Raw genomic sequence first — 21217 nt, 5'->3', positions numbered from 1 at the left:
AAATTCCTAAACAGCACAGTTTCAACAGGAACGTCCTGGTTCCAGAAGGAATCAGACCAAAGGCCAGAACAGTTCCACTACCAACAGTCTGGTTCTGAAAAGGAATTGGATTGAAGGCCAAAACGCTTCCAACAGGCACAGTTCCACTAGAAACAACCTGCTTCTAAGAAGGAGTCAGACCAAAGAACAGACAAGTACTCCCAGGAAGGACAGGCCTTCAAAACAGAACCCGAGTAAAGTCGGGAGAGCCGAAACACAAAGACAGTAGAGCTCTAAATGCAGGAAAAAAACTTACCCTCAAACTCCAGGGTTGGCAACTAAGCGGCGAACTCCATTGGCTCTGTAGCATCTGTTTGCTCACCCGCCTGAGAGTTGCTGGGGGTCTTCTCCGGATCCCACTTCTGATCACAAAGTAATATTCACCTTAAAAATAAAACTGTCAGATTTTTACCAGCAAAAATAAGTTTATTTGGGAATAACAGATATTGCAATTTGGGATAGGCAAGCTATGGCAAAACCATAGGCGAGATCTGATCAAGGAGGCACATTTTTGAAATACCTTGCCCAAGAACTGCTGAATATATACTTCTTATAAACACAGGCAAACAATTTAAAATAAGCTTAAAATATTAAAAAAGACTAATAGTTTATAGACTGTGTTCTCTGGCACCAATATAGACAATGTTCTTTGACAACTGTGGTCCTGAAAAACGTTAATATCAGTTGCTAAGTAGGAAATATTATCGCTGAAATATGATCTTGTGAAGATATATCACCTTGACTCTGTCATATCAGAAGTTCCATATGAAATGAGTATTACTAAAATTATACAACTGGCTTCAATAAACATATCACCAAAATAAGTGTATAAAACTTTTCCTTTTACTATAATTTTTAACAAATTGTGCAAATTGTGTCCATCTGTGTTTCTATGCTTTTACCTCAGTAATATCAGAATAGATAAATCGCCTCATCATGGTCAGCCTAAAAGCTGGTTTAAAAAGATTTGCTTTGTGTGTGCATATGCAGTGTCTTCCCTTCATAAATACTTAAGATAAATTGAAAAAAAATAGCAATTTTATATTATGCAGGGGTACGACTGTCACTTAAATCCCAATAAATGGATAGGGAAAACAATTGTATTAATATTTCCTTACCACTAATTAAAAACTCCTGATGTAGGCATTCCAGGTAGGGTTTGTTTGTTTGTTTGTTTGGGAAAAGAATGAATTATAATGAAAGAAGAAGTTTGAGAAATTTGGTAACATTTGGAGCATAAGTGGTTTTCAGCTTGCAGAATTTTTTTTCAAGGCTTTGGACTATGGTAACTTTTTTAGGTAGGAAAAAGCTTCATTTGGGAAAAAAATATGTGGTATAGATAGACTGTCTAATTTTGAAACTGAAATCCACAGAATAATTTCTTAAAAGATCACACAAATGTGTAATGCTTTTTAACTTGAATATCACGTTGTTTATGTGATATACAAGTAATAATTCCCATTTTACAAATGTAGGAACCGAGAAACTGAAGTGTCTCACCCCAAGTCAAGCTATGATGGTACCTCATGTTTAAATCTATTTTTTTTTGTTTCCCTTTTATGTCCTGACCTTATTTTTGACTATTAGGTCTGTGGCTATGAAATATATTTCACTTTGTTGACCAAGTAACACATATTTTGGCAAGAACATTTAAGATCTGAGTAACTGTGTTTAATGTTAGGTTTTGGCTTCCGAATTAATTCCCAAAACTCATTGTATGACTTTTATGTCTCATGACTCACACCCTATTCATACCACACTTGATTTCCTCTCATCATCTTACCTTTTGCATGAATAAAGTCTGAAACAACCCCCATTTGGTTGAAAAACACTGTGGCCACGTGTAAGGTGGTAACGTTAATGGAAGAAGCCTTCTCCAGAAGATCTGTGTGGGAGTCCAATCCTGTACACTCTTTTAAGTGTGCATAAGAAAACTTTTTCTAGATCTCTTCCCAGTTGATTCTAGATATAAGGCAGAAGAACACAGAGAGCCAGTACATGGTAGCAGTAAATATCAGCATCAAGTAGACCTGTTCTGAAATCCAGCTTTGCCATTGCCCACTGGATTAGCTTGGCCTGTTTATCAACCTGCAAAATGCTGATGCAAGTTACCTATCACACAGAGTTCTGGCAAGTACTGTGGCGATGCATATAACCTGCTTAACAGGTACTTCGGTGCCCTGTAAATCTTAGTTTTTTATGTATCAGCCCCTCTCACCCTCAGTTGGGCCCTCTCTGAGCTTCCTAGACTGCAGTTCTGTGAGGCCTGCCGCTTGGAGAATGTGTCCAAAGTCAATCCTTTGGTATGCTGCAGTCCTGTGGCATAAGAACGTCTGGCTTCCATATGTGCAGGCGAGTGGAGCACTACCATTTTGCTACTTGACAAGGCTATTTAGCAGGTGCACATGTCTGAACATTCCTGAATCAGGAGGGGGGCGGCTCTGGATTTCAGAGAGCAGTAACGGGACACAGCTGGAGTGAGGCAGGAGCCAGGAGCATCAACTCGAGCTCCGAATGTGCAGCCTGAAACGAAATGAAACGGCCTAAAACGACGAAGGTTCTAACAAACAATACCCATTAATTAGTGATCCAATTCCGTGTGCATGCGGTGTGGAAAATACTGCAAAATCGAGGTACTTTTTCGGTTACTTTGCTTTTGAGGTGGGCTGTAGCCCTGAAGCCTGGACTGGACCCAGAAAGGAAGTCGGCTGCTCCGGGGCTGAGGACACAGGGGACACCTTGCGTTTCTGGCTCGGTTACAGAGCGGTACGTGGGTCATCCGGGCAGACACTTGCGCTCCCCTCGACCCTCCGGCCCCTCGGGGCGCGGGGGGACCCCGCCCCGTGTCTTCCTCAGGCTCCGGCCCGCGGGCCGCGCGGCCCAGGTGAGGCCGCCCCCGCGCGCGCCCCTTCCCCCTCCCGGCGACTTCCTGGTTTGCAGAAGGTGCTGGAGCCGCTGCGGGCGGCCCCGGTCGCAGGAACTGTGAGGCCCCAGCCTCGGAGGCGGCGGGGGCGGCGGCCGGCGGAGACGGGGGCGGCGGCCGCGCCACCGCTGCCGCTGCTGCTGTCACAAAAAGGCTCCGGGGGGTGGGGTGGGAGGCGGGGAAGCGCCGGGGGCGCCGCCGACATGGGCCCGCCGCCGCCGCCGCCGCTGTGAGTTGCCTGCTTCCCCGCGGGGCGGCCGGCGTGGGCGGGGGCGGCGCGACCCTCCGAGCGCCGGGCAGGGGGCTTCCAGGCCGGCGCGGGGGCGGGACGGACAGCCCCACACCGACATGTAACCATGGACTGCAGGACCAAGTGAGTGGGGGTCGCGGGCGGGCGGGGGGCGCCCCGCGGCGGCCGGCCCCCCAGACGGCGACGTCGGCCCGGCCCCCGCGCGCGCGCGCGCGCGGCCGGCCGGCGGGACAGCGCTAGGCCGCAAAGCCTGCCCGGCCCCGCGCCCCCGGCCCGGCGGGGTCGGCGGGGTTCCTCCGTGAGCGGCCCGCAGCGCCGGGGCGACGCCCGCGTCTCTAGGTGCTGGAGGAGGCCTGGCGGCTCCTGCCGCCACCCGCTGTGGGTTTCTTGTTCCTCCCGGAGTGTGGCAGACGTGACTGTCGGTTGTCTGGTGTCCGGGAGGGCGTCAGCCTTGAGGTTAAGCGATTCATATTCAAACCATTTTCCTAAGGCGAAGATAACCGTTTCATTTTTAAGTGCAGTTGTCAGTTGATCTGAGAGGTTTTCCTCCGGTTTTTCTTATTCAGTTGGCCTCTAATATTTGTTTACGTAGGCACTAGGTGTATGCACGATACTTGCAAAATGGTATCCAATTAGATAGTATTTTTATGTGCATGCTAAAGTATACATCAGTGGATGTTTTTCATCTGGACACTGATTATGTAAAAAAGCAATTTGAGTAAGTGTGGTGATTTGTTTTGGGTCTTAGAGGTATGAGTTTTAGGTTTTTTGTTTTTCCTCCTAAAGTTACTTTGCAAAGATTTTCTTCCTTCTTTACTCCCTGTTCACACCCCTCCCCCCCCCAATTTAAAATAATGAGTACTGTTTATATTTGTATTAGTGTGGAAGGCTTGTAAAATTTCACAGTATAATTGAATCAATATTTACTTTTTTGCACCTAAGAGAGATTGTAAAAAATATTAAGAAAAGGGGAAAATTATGTGATTTAAAGTTATTTTCTTCAGTGTTTGATATGGGTGGGGGCAGCATAAGTGATTTAAAAGGTATACTTCATGACATTAATTGGATTATGAGGGAGGAGGTCACCTAAGTATTATTTCCATTGAAACAAGTTAATAGTGGGAGGGCTAGTTAATAGTGGGAGGGCTGAGGATATGTATATTTCCAAATTAATTTATATAGCTTGTCACTTCCTGTGATTTTAGATTCTTGTAATAAGTTTAGAAAAGTTCTTGTTTATTTAGAAGCCAAAACTGGCATCACTTTATTGAATGAAGTGCATATTAAAAACAGCCAATGTGCAAAGACACTAAGGTCTCCTTAGCAGGAATAGCAGATAGATTAACACTTCGGTCACGTGGACATTGTGGTCTCAGATTTTGCCTAATCTTTTATCTTCTAGCAGAAAGACATTAAAACAGAACTATGTTAGAAAATGTGTCTCACTAGATGTAAACTTGCTTTTTGAAATTAAACTAATGAATAGGTTGAGTGTATGAAAAGTTAGTAAAGAAGTGGATAACTTCAGAATGAAGCAACCTTTTGTTCCTTGGAAAATCTAATATTGAGGCAGATGTGTGATTTCTCCAAAGATAATCGACATAAAGCAAGGTTTTTGTTGTTAGCCTTGCAGTTTACGTATGGTTTGCTACTTTAAACATGGTTGGCAGTAATTACATCTCAAGAGGAGCATATGCAAAGTGTCACATTTAAGGAGCATTATTTAAGGAGCATTATTACTGTTCTGTGGTGGTCTAGAATGTGGCAGGTGGAACCAGGTATTCATCATTTGCATTTATATTGAAAGTCTTTTTAAAAAAGCCTGAGAACCTGCTGGCCAGCTTTGTTGGCAGGAAAAGGTAGAGATACTTAGGAGCGTACTGGCTTTCCAGTTTTGATTCAATGAGATAAAGTCAGTGCTTTACATTTATACAGCACTGAATACTTTATAAAGTACTTCCATATATATATTAGTTGATATATAATCCTCACAATTATTCTTCGAAGTGAACAAGGCACTTTATAGGTGAGAAAACAGGCTGAGGTTAAATGTTTGCTGCAGGTCTCAGAACTCCTAAGCCTCTAACATTACTGAATTGGGAAAAAACTTTGGTATTTTCTACATTGTGCTCATATAGCTTAATGGAACATATTGCAACAAGACCAAGATTAGTTTTTTGAGTTAAGAAAATATAAACTCTGCAGAGATGCTTAGTTATTTGTCATAGGAAATAAATACCACAAATTTCTTTTTCTTTTAGGGAAAATCCAGAGAGAACCTTTGACTTGGTATTGAAAGTGAAATGTCATGCCTCTGAAAATGAAGGTATGTGTGCTTTGTTAATTCTTAAAATAGTTGAGTCTATCAAAACAAGCGTTAGTGTGGTAGCCTACCAGAACATAATAGTATCAGGATAATGGTGGCACTAACTGTATGTTCTGAATGTAGCATCTCAAACTGCTGTTAATAAAATAGATGGCTAGGTCTTTGCCATGAGATTGTAGGAATCGTGAATGTTATCTGTACAGCTTAATTTTCAGGTGTACCTTAAGGCCATAGAACTCAGCTTTACCATTTGTTGGTAGAATGATGGTTAGTTTTGGCGGGAAGGCACGCTTGTCGTTTTCTTTCATTTGTCTTTTAAAAGTTAGCTCCTATTGTAAACATTAGTGGAAATTCTCCTACCAGAGCAATGGGAGCCACACCAGTTCCCTTCTAATGTTTCCAGAATGCAGAGTGCAGACTGAGTAGCCCCTTCTGTGGGATTTACCCCAGGAGCAAAGCACTTTCCGAGGGAGGTAAATAATAGTGTGACATTACTTGGAATGGTTTCAGCTGTCACTTCTAAATAATTTTGTCAGTTTTTTTCCCCAATTTGTCATATGTGATATGTGTGCATCAGGGGGAGGTGTGGTATAAAAGAGGAAGGGCTCTCTCTTCCTTTTTGACGTGCCCTTGTGTGATATGTTTTCATGGATATCTCCAGTGTGTGATTTCACGTACAGTGTACTTAGATTGTAGATAAATCATGATGATTAAGTGTGGGATCCTGTGGACTGCTTGCCCACTCTAAAGACTTGGTGGCAGGTCTGCTGACACTCTTAGCTCCAGAATCTGGCCAGCAATTATATGCTCTTAAGCAATTTGGAGCTGCACACCTTAAAATAGAGGAGCCCAACCCAGCTTGTGGTGAAATGGACCTGGCTAATTTTAGGTATGAAGTCACACATGTTCCTGACTCCACCAGCCCTGTCTGCTATACTTCTGGCCTGTTTGAACTATAGCTGTGATCAGGTTTGTCCCCAGGCGAGGAGTGAGCCTACATAGGTTGTAGGAAGCTTTTTCAAATTAAAAAGGTTATCTTTTGCTTTCCTACGTGTATTAAAGTTGATCTATTTACGTTCTTTCTGGGCACAGCTAAGTTCCCTTTGAAGACTGAAATGGATGCATTATTTTTTCAGCTCCAATTTAAATCTGTTCTTTAGTGTATTTATGGTATGAATAAGTCTTCAGAACACCTATACCGTAACATTAGCTAAGGTGGGTGATGCTCACCTGATGTGTTTGTAAAACAGGCTGAATTCCTTTGTAAAACATGAGTACTCTATAATTTTAGATGCATGCTAAAGTGATTTTGTTACAAGGATCAATCTGCCTTATATAACATCCGATCTGTATCATGTGCCGGAGACATTGTGACCTTTCCATAAGGACTTCTGAGTGTCTTCTCCTTCCTTCCTCCCTTTGCTCTTTGCCATTTTTAGGAACTAGTTATTCCAGTTTTTATCTTCTACTTCTGCCCTTCTTTTATTCCTTTCTTGCCTTTTTACTGTTGTTATTGTTTAAGTCACTACTCATTAGAAACCTCTTCATTTGTATTTTAATAGTTTCTGCAGCCCAGTGAAGTTGGGGATATAACAAATGGCTAAAATGAACACTTTAGCCTCTCTGTAGGTTGCGATTAATCCATTCTACCCATGTATGCCATTAAGATGACTCACGGGCAGCAAATTCTAAAGATTTTAAGAAAATTTTTTTAACACTTTAAAAACGTTATTTAAGTACTATTTAAAAACAGAGAGAGCATGAGTGGGGAGGGGGAGAGAGAGAGAGAGAGAGAGAAAGAGAGGAGACACAGAATCTGAAGCAGGCTCCAGGCTCTGAGCTGTCAGCACAGAGCCCTACACGGGGCTCCACCTCATGAACTGTGAGATCATGACCTGAGCTGAAGTCAGTATGCTTAACTGACTGAGCCACCCAGGCGCCCCTCTACAGATTTTTAATAAAGCTGAAGCCAACTATATTAAAGGTATAAGTAACTGTCTTTATTTTAATTGTGGCTTAAATAGTATGAATATGACGAATATTTTTGGTTCTAACAAGTTACACTTTTTGTGCTTTAAAAAGTAATGCTACTATATAACTAAAATTTTATGTCAGATTGATGTTTCTAAATGTTTTGATTAACTTTCTACTTTATTGATAAATAGTAAAGGGAAAATGCCCAGAAATTATTAGAGAGAGTTATTGGAATATTCCTATGTAACTGTCAATAAAATCTATTTATTTTAATGAATCTGATAGGTGCATCAGTTTGTTTAAAATAGGGTAGTTTTTGTTGTTGTTTTGTTTTTTTGCTAGTCTTCTGGTGAACATGGATGACATTCTTACACAGTAAAAAGCCTGAAAAACAAAATGTGTGAATTAGGATGTTTTGGGGCACAAATATAAAACCAATTTAAGCAATGAGTGAACTTGATAGTTCATTTAAGAGGAAGTCTGGAAGTAGGTCATCAACGATCCAGGTTCTTTCTCCATCTCAGCTCTGCCTCTCATAGTAACTGGTATCATTGGAAGATTTAAATTCCTCGTTGTAGGGTGGCTGTCGAGAGAAGTTGGAATCCTCCTTTCTCTTTTATGACCTTGGGGGGTGACAGACACTGGCTTTTCATGGCACTCTGTTTAGAGCCAGAACATTTCTTTCCCAGAAACTTCCAAAACATTGGATCCCATTGGCCTAAGTTGGCACGGGCCCAACCATTCGGAAAATAATCATTGGTGGGGGTAGTGGTAGAGGGATGAGTGGCAAGATTATCATGATTGATTATTACTAAACAACTGGCAAGGAGTAGATGTTGGGAAATCCATTAAATTGCTCTCTGCACTTCTCAGAATATTAGTTTATTTTTTGAAGATTATCTGTTGATCCAATAGAAAATACTATGCTCAGGGTAAACTTGTTTTATGCTAAGATTGGTAATATTACATATAGATAGTTGGCATGTTTCTCTTGTTCACTTTCTAATAGAGAGGTTTTAAATTCTCTCTTTTGTTTACTTCACAAATATCTTCAGAGACAAATTACTACTTAAGTTTTAGTTGGTTACTCGAAATGGTACTAGTTGTTGAAATATAACTTAATATAGCTAGTTCTGATAAAAGGGTGATCTTCATCTGATCTATTGCTATTTGGACTTGTTTCAAAGACATGACATTGATTTTTTGACAACAACACATTTAAAACACTGGGAAATAGTGTCATATGGAGGCCCCACCAATTAAAAAATTGTCACGAGAGTAGTTGGTGGTGTTTCTCTGTTGTGTCCCCTTGTGTTAGTAGAATTGGTTCTGATGGTATCTTGTGGACTGGTTGGCCCATATTTTCATGGATGTTTCCCTGGTGGGACAATTTCCCTAGTAACTTCTGTGGCAACTATCCAAGAGTGAAATGCCAAAATTTAGATCTTAATACTCTTCCTGGTAGATTTCCTAGGGAATTGCTATTGTCACCCCTCTCTTTGCTGTCTTTCATGTTTCCCAGCAGCCAGCAAAGTACAGCCAGCAGTGATGGCCTCTCCTTAATTCTAATAGCAGAATTTGTTGTTACCACACTGCCCCTGCATTCCCCAAAGTGGTTCAGGACTTCAGGGAACCGAAGAGTAACCCTTCCTCAATACAGAGTTGAAGATGCCTCCTCTTAGGGTTTTTCTTCCAGGCAATGGCCTTGGTACTCTAGCTTTCTCTTTTACATTTTGTTGAGAGCTCCACCTCCAGTGGTAGCAGCAACAGCAGCAGCAAGACTGCTAACACTTACATAGCACTCTGTGCTGGGCTCAATTCTGACTGTTCTGCGTGTGCTAACTGTTTAAATCTCATGAACATCCTATGGGAGGGAAATGCTTATCTTCATTTTGCACACGGGGAAACCGAGGCACAGAGAAGTGAAGAAACTTGCCCAAAGTAGTCTGGCTCCAGAGTGTGTATTTTAATCTGCTTTTTAATAGATTTAAGCTAACTTTAAAAATCTGCTCTATTGCCTCTCATTGGGTAGTAACCTCAAATCAGGTCGGGAGAGGCTTCATTGTTACCATTCAAGGAAATATTAGGGTATAATCTATATATGGTGCAGATATATATATATATATATTTGAAACAGGAATACAGTGTCCTCCCTGAAATTAATGAATCCAGGGTAATTCCACATAAAAAAAAATACCGAGCTCTTCCTTTGTGGTTATTGATGCTGGCTCAGGATATCCCCCTCCCCCAGAGATTTATGTCTCTGTGTTTAGTGAATCTTTTTTTTTTTTTTTAACGTTTAGTTTACTTTTGAGAAACAGAAAGAGACAGAGCATGAGTGGGGGAGGGGCAGAGAGCCAGGGAGATACAGAATCCTAAAGAGGCTCCAGGGTCTGAGCTATCAGCATAGAGCCAGACATAGAGCTCGAAACCACGAACTGTGAGATCATGGCCTGAGCCAAAGTGGGATGCTTAACCAGCTGAGCCACCCAGCCGCCCCAGTGAATCTTTGATGTAACAGCTGTAGCTATTTATTAGTAGTTTTCACACATTTCTTTAGCAAATCTTGTTTTCTTTATTCCTTTCTCCTTTGCTACAGTAATTTCTGTTAGGAACAAATCTCCCTTTGCTAACTGACTTTCTATTTATAGACCCATCCAACCCAGTATCAAGTTATCCACCTTTCTGATCTCTAGCTGTGTTAACAGCTTAACTGCCTCCTACTCTGTTCTTAAATGAGAACCTTAGGCCAGAGAATCCTAACTTACTAACCCCCATGCCCTGCACAAGAAAGGGTATTTCTAAGCTTGCTTTTGCATTTGATAAATTTTGTCTATAGGGATGCTGTTTCCACAGAATCCATAGCATTTTGCTTCTGCCTGTATTTTAGCACTTACTGTTCTTCAGATATGTCTGATATAGTAGTATATAGACATACAGTTGGGTCTGAGTGTCTGTTTGCTCTGCTTAAAATAAGTTGTTTAAGAACCGGGCCATCACTTACTAATTTGTATCCGTAGAGAAAAGCCTAGCGCAGTATCTGGCATGTTAAGTGAATATTTGCAGAATGAATAGAAGAAATTGGACCTAGCATGGTACCTGGCCATTGGTCAAATAGATGTGGATCAGATTAATTCACCGAGAGCTGCTTGTTGTAGAAGTGATCTTAAGTGTGTGCTGGTATGACAGAAGCAGGGACAATAGGAATATATGACCATGTATATCTTGGACCAGTGGGCTTATTTTGGCATACTCTGTGCTTAAGCTCTTTCCATTCAGGACCCACATCTGCTTGCTCTCTTCTCCCATCACAAGATTTACTGGGACAGTTGCTATATACGTGTGCTTTGGAGTCTACCTTAAAGCCCCTTTATTCCCCATCCCACCTACCAATGGGGATCCCCACACCTAGCATGGGGATCATTTAGAGTCATCGTGACTCGAAGTATCATTACCTTTACGTCGTAGATTGTTGAAGGAAAAGTGTTTTCTCATAGTTACTAACCAGGGACAAAATTTAATGTGGTTCTTTAGAACTACATCTTTGAGGTATGCCATTTTTTGTTTTATTATAGAAAATTTAAGAATAGCTGTACTTTTATACTTGGCTTTGGAGCGTTACGTGCTTCCTGGCATCGCCTCCTGCAAGTGTAAAAAGCACATCGGCTTTCTGCGTTCAGTATTTGTTGCTTGATACCTTGATGGGGTGCTGCAGAGTTTGATTTTAATGGTTTGATTGTGACATATCTCATTAGGTACTTTGATATGTTCACATATTCTTTAGTTTGGCTGCTTCAATCCAAGGTCACTTCTTGGTTTTTAATGTTGACTTCCCACTGTTCTCTGTGGGGGATGGTGGCCCTCTCCTTCACAGGGGTGTGCCGTGGGACTGTTGCTTGGGCACTGCTCTGTTGCCACAGCCCCACAGGTTTGTTCAGGGTTTTTTCCTTGGAACAGTCTTGTTTCCTTGACCTGATATGTTCCTCATATTCTCTTGATACTCTCTCATTTGGAGGGTTTTCTTATGCTCAAATAATATCCCCTTTTCTTTGCCACCAAATCTTTATGTTTGATTTGCAAGGTATTGCAAGGCAATAATTTACCTTTTAAAATATACATTTAGCAGTAGGCATTTTTGGGGTACTTTAAGCAGACAGCCAGAGTATTATTTTAAATAACAATGAAAATCAAAGGCATTGAGTGTGAAGTATGTTCTCAATCAGTTCCAAAAGAATGTTTCTTCCCTGGAAATACTTCTTAATATTTAACATTCAGAATTTTTTCCCCCATTTTAAAGCTCTCAGGGTTATGCTCAAGTAACATTAGAGAAACTAGGAGAGATTCTTTTTAAAGATATTTTTACTTGAGCCAGAAAGCATTAAAGATAGCTTTGAGAAACCGCTGAAACACTCTGGTGTTCCTATATTGTTAAGTTGAATGGTTTTCTTTTTGTATTTATTTTGGGTGTAGTTAGACTCTTAGTTTATATAAATCAAGGATAAGTTGATTTATTCCAGGTAGTGATTTAATTTTCTCTGTAGAAAAGGGTGTCTTGTTTCATGGTTCTGTGGTGGTTCAGTCATTTTTGCTTTGTGGGAATTTGCCACAGGTTCTTGTCAATTGATTTTGTTTTGTTTTGTTTTTTTAGAAGTATTTAGGAAGTTGGTGCTACTTGGGGTCTTAGGGCATATTGCAGAAGAGAACAGTGGAATAATAACACTGGAAGTTTCCTTATAGAGCACCTCATACCACCTAGTAGAGGAGAGTTGGCTTTGATGGTCCTTAAAATTCCCCTGCTGTCATCTTGCGGGTGCCATTGTCATCATGCTGTCCAGTGACTGCATAAAGATGCTCACTATGAGCATTAAACAGGCCTACTCCATGCCAAGCACACTAGTTTTAAAGCTACCCCTCTTCTCACTACTCTTCGAATAACAATTTCTTTAAGTAGCTGGTGTTACTTTATGTATTTATCTGATTAAAGTAATTCACAGTGAGGTGTGAACAACTGATAGCCCTCAAGGGAGCATTTTAATTTTAAAGAAAGCCTTATAAAGTCGAATTAATTAAAAAGATGCAGTTTGCTTATGGTGGAAAGATCTCTGAACTAAAGATCGAATGTACTTCTGTCGGTTTCTAGTTAGGTTTTACCGTCTCTTCCTCCATCTATGTTGACGCTCCATTTGTAATTTGTGATTAACAGCTTTGATAAGTGTGTAAGTAGATTTACGTCTTTGTTCAGTGAATTCCATTAAGATATTTTTTTGTTTATAAATTTTCAGGTAATAAAATAAAGCTGTATGTAGCATATGATTATAAAGCCTTATTTATTGATTTATTTTTTCTGATTAGGCTTCCATTTAAATGTTTCATAGAAATAGTAATAAAAATTACAATTTAGTGTTTATGTCAGTAAATGTGCTTAGAGCCTACATTTCTAGCTTATCTTCATGGTGACCATATGAGGTAGGGACTGTAAACCTTTTCATAAAGATGAGGAAATGGAAGGTGAGATAGCTTGCCAAGGTCACACAGTTCTAAGAGGTGGGGTTAGTATTTGAACCTGGTTTTTTTTTTTTTTATTCTAGAACTTGAGTCAACAATGATATTGCGCTGCCTTTCAAATACAATAGCCATCTTTTCAAAATAGCATTGAAATTTTCCTCAGCAATTTTGAAAAGCCACCCTTTTAGGAAATCCCCAACTAATTCTGGCTTGACCAGAGTTGTTGAGATATTAATTTTTAATAGACATCAAAAGATGACGATGAGAAGAAGAGCATAAACACCATATTACTATTAGACATTCAGCCCTCTTTTGTTCATTCATTGAATGTTTCTGAGCGTCCAGCACAGGTGAAGAGCAGTTAAAAAGATGACATTCGCGAAGTTTCAAATCCGTGATTGTAATAGTATAGGAAGGCCTGTTTGAGAGGTTGCACGGTGTAGAGGAGTGAGCCTGAAGAGGGCACCCATCTCAGCTCTGTGTGGGGTGTGTGGGGGGACAGTGGGATAGAGGAGACAGGGGTGAGTCAAGGATAGTCCTGAGGTGATGGAGGGAGAGACAGAATCTATCTTGTCAGCTCTCAGTTGGGTACCAGACTTTTTCTGAAGTTGGTTGTAGTTTTACTTCGTATGTGAAATCTGAAGTGCATAACTAAGAATAAGGAATATATTGCTTTTGGTATAAACATTTATATCTAATGAACATGACCAAGAAGCACTCTCTGTTAAGCGTAATCTGCCTTGGCAGGGGGTCGTCCAGGTTTAGTTTTGTTAACTCAGCCTAAAACAGGTCTGACCCAAGGCGTGCGTTCAGTGAATATTTGTTGAATTGTTGAAGCACTGTTTTCAAGGTACTGAAATGGCTTTTAAAGAAAAGGAATGGAAATTGTAAAAGGTATTGGGAATTTAATAATTATTGTTAAATTCATTTCTTCTCTAAAAGTATAACAACTTTGAACTGACGAAATGTGTAAAAGTGAAGCTTCAGGAGTCAAAGATATAAAAAGAAGTTGCTGAGTAATAATCCCTTTGATACCGGTCTTGTGTCAGTTATATTGTCTCGAACTTGATCTTTATCACCCTGCCTTATGCCAACCACTGGATTTTAGGTTTTTGAACATAAAGACCTCTTTGGATCTCTTGTGAATTTGCAGAAAAAGTGTCTCCTGTGTGGATGATATCCAATAATTGTGAAGTTATACTCCGCTGTTAACATGAAATTAGTAAATGGTGGTGCTGTATTTTCAACCTATTTTAGATTTCTTAAACCTTAAAAAAAACTTTAATGTAAAAGAACTTTGAAAGACTGTAGATTTTTACATCACAAGCCATATATGCTGTATTTAAAAGTTGGGGGTTTTTTTTGATAGAACTGTGTTGATAAACCACAAACTCTGTGACTTAGTAGCAGAACTGGTGAACATCAGATAGAGCCTTTTCCTCTTTCAGTTCCTTCTTATTTATCATTTGAATCTGAAAATAAAGTGTAGAGCTATCAGTTTAGTGCATCTGATGGTCTTCTGCAAATGTGTAAGTGTCCAGAAATTAGTCATTCCAAAAATAACATGTGTTGGTTTGGTAGCAGAAATGCACCAAGCATAAGGCTGTGTGTGGTATCCAAATTTATCATTCATTAAAATTAAGCTGTCCTTTAAAATTTTGTCAGCTGGGAGATTGTAAAATCTAGCCTTCTTACTAATTTGATCCGAGATTATTTGAAATCATTTAGGAATGTGTGTAGGAAACATTGGTTGAAGTGAAATCCAAATGAGTCCAGGTGTGTTTGAATACACTGGCACACGGTATGTCCTCAGGGTCTGTGCGGTCAAAGTACAGTTGCTATGAGATAAACTTGTGTGGAAGCCGTTCAGAAAGGATTCTGAAATGGTTTTTTTGTTTTGAGATTCCAGTGTATTTTGGATATGATGTTTTGGAAGAGGAAGTTGTACATGTGGGTTTTTTTTTTTTTTTTTTTGAAGAGGAAGTTGTTTAATATTTGGGGAATTTTTTTTCAAGGTCTTGGTCACTGTTACTCTTTTATACAAATTAAAATAGTATTTTCTGTTTAATACTTATAAGTGATTAATGAGGTTAATTATTTGATTTTCAGAGAATGATGTGTTACTTCTTTTTATTTTGTTTCTTATTACTACAGGGAATGTGAGAACTCAATTTTGAGATGGTAGTTTTGCTACAAAAAGTGTGATTTTCGTAATGAGTATCTACAGAATAATTATTGACGATAAGGGCATTATAGTTGCATCAAGATTATGTGTTGTGTTCACTGTGTATAGGTTTAAATGTGTTATTGAAGCAATAGTAAGCTGAGAATTTTTATGTACAAAAATAATAGTTTCCAAGTTCTTAGTGGTTACTATTGTGTTTGTGACAGTGTTTAGTCTAAAAAGTGGAAATATTAAAATTGAACACTAGTTGAAGCTCAGAATCGTAATTTGTAAATATTTACTTCATTTTTAGCTTAATAGTTGAAAACAAATGAATCTTCAATACTTTATATGTGTTATGGTCCTAAATTTGGCCTTTGAGGCTGATGTACCTATCCAAAATTTTTCTTTTTTTTTTTTATAACTGTTTATTCATTTTTGTGTGTGGGGGGGGGGGGGCAGAGAGAGAGAGAATCCCAACCAAGCTCTGCACTGCCAGTCCTAAATTCTTTATAAAGCTATTATGAAATCCATTTACTTATAGTTTACTTGATTTGGGAATTTATAAAACCTTTTGGCAATTTTTTTGACTCATTTCCCTCAGGTATTATCTAGGCAACAGTCTTTTTTTTTAATAGATAGATATGGAAAGAAGAGGGATGGCCCTCATATCAAATTTTCTACTTTAAAGCTTATATACTACTACTTTCTTACTTGTAAAATGGTGTTCAAAGTATTGAAAATGAAATTATTGAACACTTCTGAATTGCCTTCTAAATCGTTACAGTAAGACTAAATTCTATTTAGCATGATTTATAGTTTATATTTTTATGGTATGTTCATTCTTTGAAAATATATGATTTCTATTATGTTTAATATATATGGCAGATTTAACATACACAATTTATATTTACTTTAAAACATAATTTGGGGTGCGTGGGTGGCTCAGTCGGTTAAGCGTTCGACTTCAGCTCAGGTCATGATCTCACAGTCTGAGTTTAAGCCCCGCGTTGGGCTCTGTGCTGACAGCTCAGAGCCTGGAGCCTGCTTCGGATTCTGTGTCTCCCTCTCTCTCTCTGCCCCTCTGTTGCTCACGCTCTGTCTGTCTCTGTCTCAAAAATAAATAAAAACATTAAAAACACCCATACTTTTAAATATGACTAGAATTTACCTTTTTAGATATGGCTGAATTTCATTTTATCAGAACACAAAAAATATTTATATATTGTTAATAAGGGACTTGATAATACTTATTCTGAGTTAAAACTCTACATTTAAAAGCTAGGGGTGAAGAGAATAGATGATGGGTGGCTTTTGCTTGATTTATAGGTTGGAAGGGATGACTAAACAAGAGCTCAGTGCTCTTTAAGAGGTACCTTCCTCCCACACAGATATTTTTAACCCAGAAGGACAAGAGTGTTGCATCTTCTGCAACTAAGGGAATGACTGAAGACTCCATTTTCTACTTCTAGCATCTGTAATCAACAAATTGGCCAAATGGAGGCCTGCTATCTGTATGCAACACCTCATGCCATCTGCATGGAGGTGTTAAATTTTGGAATTTGTATTTTTTGCCTGTTTCACTTTTACTTTTTGGTGTGTTTGGTGTTTACTCTTCTTTCATTAGACGTTTAATGTTTTTATATTTTTGTAACTGTTTTAGCTTATTCTTTTACTTTTAACCACACTTTGCTTTTTTTCTTATTATTTTTACATTATTTCTTTTGTTTGGTTTTAAAAAATCTTTATTGTTTAAAAATGTTTAAGGAAATATTTCTTTGGAAAAAGTTATTATTCTGATATAGAGTGTCCTTTGAACTTTTTTTCATGTTCTTCCAAGATTTCATTTAAATTCAAGTTAGTTAACATACAGTGTAGTATTGGTTTCAGGAGTAGAATTTAGTAATTCATCATTTACATGCAAGACCCAGTGCTCATCACAACAAATGCCCTCCTTAATGCCCATCACCCATTTAGCCCATCCTCCCATCCACCTCCCCTGAACCTTTTTTGTTTTTCTAATGAAGAGGGAAGGCAAGCCAGAAGAGGAGGGTGAATACAGCATACCTCAGAGATAATGTGGGTTCTGGTTACACCACCATAAAAAAGCAACTATCAATAAAGTAAGTCAGATGAAATTTTTGGCTTCCCAGTGGATGCAAAAGTTATGTTTACCCTGGGCTGTATTCTGGTATGTGTGAAATAGCATTATGTCCAAAACACCAATGTATATGGCTTAAGTAAAAAATGTCAAAACTTGCTAACCACCATTTGAGGTTTCAGGAGTCATGCTCTTTTTGCTGGTGGACAGTCTTGCTTAGATGGCTGCTGACTGATCAGAGTGGTGGTTGCTGAAGGTTGGGGTGGCTGTGGCAATTTCTTAAAGTAAAGTGAGTGACAATTGCTGCACTGATTGACTCTTCCTTTCACCAGCAATTTCTCCGTAGCCTGTGATGCTGTTTGATAGCACTTTACCTACAGTAGAACTTCTTTCAAAATTGGAGCGAATCCTCTTGTCACTGCTTTATCAACTAAGTTACATAATGTCCTTTGTTGTCCTGATAACGTAATGTCCTAATATCCTAAATCCTCTGTTGTGATTTCAACAATCTTCACAGCATCTTTACCAGGAGTAGTTTCTACATCTCAAGAAGTCACTTTCTTTGTGATCCGTAACAAGCAGCTCCTTGCCCATTAAAGTTTGATCATGAGATCGCAGCAGTTCAGTCCTATCTTTAATTCCAGTTCTCTTGCTGTTTCCACCACATCTGCAGTTACTTCCTCCACTGAAGTCTTGACCTCCTCAGTGTCATCCATGAGAGTTAGAATCACCTTCTTCCAGACTCCGGCTAATGTTGATATTTTGATCTCTTTTCGTGAATCATGAATGTCCTTAATGGCAACTGGAATGGTGAATCTGTTCCAGAAGATTTCCACTTTGCCCAGGTCAGAGGAATCCCTGTATGTGACATCTATAAGCCTTGTGAAATATATTTCTTAAATAATAAAACTTGAAAGTCAAAATTACTTTTTTGATCCATGCGCTGCAGAATGGATGGTGTGTTTGCAGGCATGAAAACAACACTAATCTTGTTGTACATCTTTGTCAGAGCTCTTGGGTGGCCAGGTGCATTGTCAGAGAACAGTAGTATTTTGGAAGGAATCTTTTTTTTTTTTTTTTTTTTTTTTCCGGGCAGTGGGGCTCAACAGTGGCTTAAAGTATTCAGCAAGCTGTGTTATAAACAGATGTGCTGTCATCCAGGCTTTGTTGTTCCATTTCTAGAGCACAGGCAGAGTAGGTTTAGAATTGTTCCTAAGGGCCATAGGATTTTTGGAATGATGAATTCTGTTGGCTTCAACTTAAAGTCACCAGCTGTATTAGCCCCTAATAAGAGAGTCAGTCTGTCTTGTGAAGTTTTGAAGGTAGACATTGATGTCTCTTCTCCAGCTATTCAAGGTATCTTTTTTCAGTATATGGTGGTTTTGTCCACATAGAAAATCTGTTGTTTAATGTAGCCACCCTCATTAATTACCTTAGCTGGATCTTCTGGATCACTTGCTGCAGCTTCTATATCAGCACTGGCTGCTTCGCCTTGCACTCTTATGTTGTGGAGATGGCTTCTTTCCTTAAGCCTTATGAACCAGCCTCTGCTAGCTTCAGACTTTTCTTCTATAGCTTCTCACCTCTCTCAGCCTTCGTAGAATTAAAGCAAGTTAGGGCCTTGCTCTGGATTAGGCTTTTGCTTCTGGGAATGTTGTGGCTGGTTTGATCTAAAATTTTCTCTCTGTCAGCAATAAGGCTGTATTGCTTTGTCATTTGTGTGTTCACTGGAGTAGCATCTTTAATTTCCTTTAAGAACTTTTCTTTTGCAAAAAAAACAAAAAAACAAAAAACTTCTCTTTTGCATTCACTACTTGCTGTTTGTCTCGAGAGGCCTAGCTTTCAGCCTCTCTTGGCTTTAGACATGCCTCTTCACTCAGTTTAATCATTTCTAGCTGTTGATTTAAAGTGAGAGACGTGTGACCCTCCCTTTCATTAAAAAAACACTTAGAGGCCACTCTGGGGTTATTGATTGACCTGATTTCAATATTGTGTCTTAGGGAATTGGGAGGCCTAAGGATAAGGAGAGAAATGGGGGAACAGCTGGTTGGCAGATCAGTCAGAACATACTCAGCATTTCTCAGTTGAGTTTGCTGTCTTATATGGCTGAGGTTTGTGGAGCCCCAACATGACGACTATGGTAACATCAAAGATCACTGATCACAGATTGCCGTAAAAAAATATGACAGGAATGGAAAAGTTTGAAATACTATGAGAATTTCCAAAATGTGACACAAAGATATAAAGTTGTTGGAAAAAGGGCACAAATACACTTGTTTGGCACAGGGTTGCCACAGACCTTCACTTTGTAAAAACTCAGTATCTGTGAGTGCAGTAAAGCGAAGCACGATAAAACAAGGTATGCCTGTTATTACGAAAGGTAATTGTGGGGACTCTCAAAACAGACAAATGCTTACTGTTTGATTGAATGTGAATAGGTAACTCTCTCTTTCCAAGTGAACAGAAATAAATGGGTTTGATGACATGATTTTCTAAAAGCCTAAACTCTGGAATCACCTTATGGATAAAACAGTATCTACCTTCTAAACCTCCTGGTGGAATGGAAAGATACTGGACTAAGAGTTGAAACATGGCTTTCGGTCCTGGCTTTGCTGCTTATTACTTGTGTTAACTTGGTCGTTTAACTTCTATTAATTTTACTTTTCACAGTTGTAAAATTTTGCAATGCATAGCTCAAGAATTGTTATTAAAGTCAGATACAAAATGACACGAAATGTTTTATAAATTTTACCATAAAACACTATATAGATATAAACTTCTATTTGGTTTCTATATGGTGGTGGCGTTTAAAATAAACACCCAGTCACTTCAACAGAAATTAAGTGTTAGTAATGAAATTTCCTTCCGTTCTATTGTATGTGATCAGTCTGCAAGAAATGAATGCTAAAGGAAGGATACATAGTAACTTCCAAGTCCCCCATTCAGTGTTGCAGAAGTGCCAGAAACAAGGAGGATGGAAGAGGCCAATGCATTTTGGGCTGATAAGTTAAGTTAGTTTCACTTTGAAAAGGATGTGTAGCAGAGAATAAGAATTTGTAGCACTAAATCTGATGGTACTCAGTTAAAGGTTTGGTGGCATCTGGAGGGATTAAGCAGGATTTGCAAATTGCAATGGGACTTTTCTTTGCACTGATTTCTTCCAAATTGTTCACATGCAAAAACTTCAGCTGGGAAGTAGGAATTGCATATATGTGTGAAATTTTAAACTTTTAAGAGTTCATATTGACAAGCTAGAAGGTAATTAGAATGGAAATAAACTAAGGGTTCACATGTCTGGCAGGGTGTTGGTGAGATGAGATTAAGGGTAATGTTACATAAGTGAAGGGTTCTCAATGGAAATGTTACCAGTTGTGAAGCATGTTGCAATTGGTTATGAGTTCTGTATAAACTAATAGTAAGTATTGTAATGTGTGAATGATTAAACATTATAACAATTTAAGGCCATCTCGTAGTGACATCACTCTTACTCATTTGTATTCCTGTCTCTCTTAAGTGAGTGCTAAGGGAATAGTGTAGCTGTAGCTAGCACTAGAAATTGTATGCAGACCTTGGGCTATCTTTCACTGCTACAGAACAGAATAAGCCACTGATAGGATAAATAACTGATGATTAAAAGTTACTCCAGTGTTAATTACTTGAAAAATTTATTTAGGTTTTGACAAACTCTGGATTAAGTGCATTGTGAATATGAATGTTATCTTTTATATGACTGGTAATTGATAAAACTTGAGAACCACTGCACCATACTCTGAATTGCCATCAGTGGTTAACCTTGAAGCAAGATTCTGCTATATCATCGATGTAACCTTTTTTAGTAGATAATTTTATAGTTTATGAACTTCATGTTTTCTTTAAGTTTATTTGTTTTGAGAGAGAGAGAATATGTGCGCACCATGAGCAGAGGAGTGGCAGAA

The 21217-nt window shown here is 39.1% G+C and overlaps 1 protein-coding gene across 2 annotated transcripts in view; it reads left to right on the top strand.

Moving 5' to 3' along the window:
* The first annotated feature begins 3144 nt into the window (after positions 1 to 3144).
* DENND1B (DENN domain containing 1B) overlaps positions 3145 to 21217 on the top strand; it is a 267622-nt gene continuing 249549 nt past the window's right edge. Inside the window, exons 1-2 of one of the 2 annotated variants that reach the window (XM_030301760.1) lie at positions 3145 to 3335; positions 5474 to 5538. In XM_030301760.1, coding sequence (XP_030157620.1) covers positions 3319 to 3335; positions 5474 to 5538 — 82 coding nt within the window. In that variant the 5' untranslated portion in view covers positions 3145 to 3318. The remainder of the gene's footprint in view (positions 3336 to 5473; positions 5539 to 21217) is intronic. The other variant, XM_032591871.1, reaches the window with a different exon arrangement.

Source organism: Lynx canadensis, chromosome F1 (assembly GCF_007474595.2).
Source record: "Lynx canadensis isolate LIC74 chromosome F1, mLynCan4.pri.v2, whole genome shotgun sequence".
Lineage (NCBI taxonomy): Eukaryota > Metazoa > Chordata > Mammalia > Carnivora > Felidae > Lynx > Lynx canadensis.
Note: the sequence above shows the minus strand (reverse complement) of the source record. Positions and strands in the feature narration are given on the sequence as shown.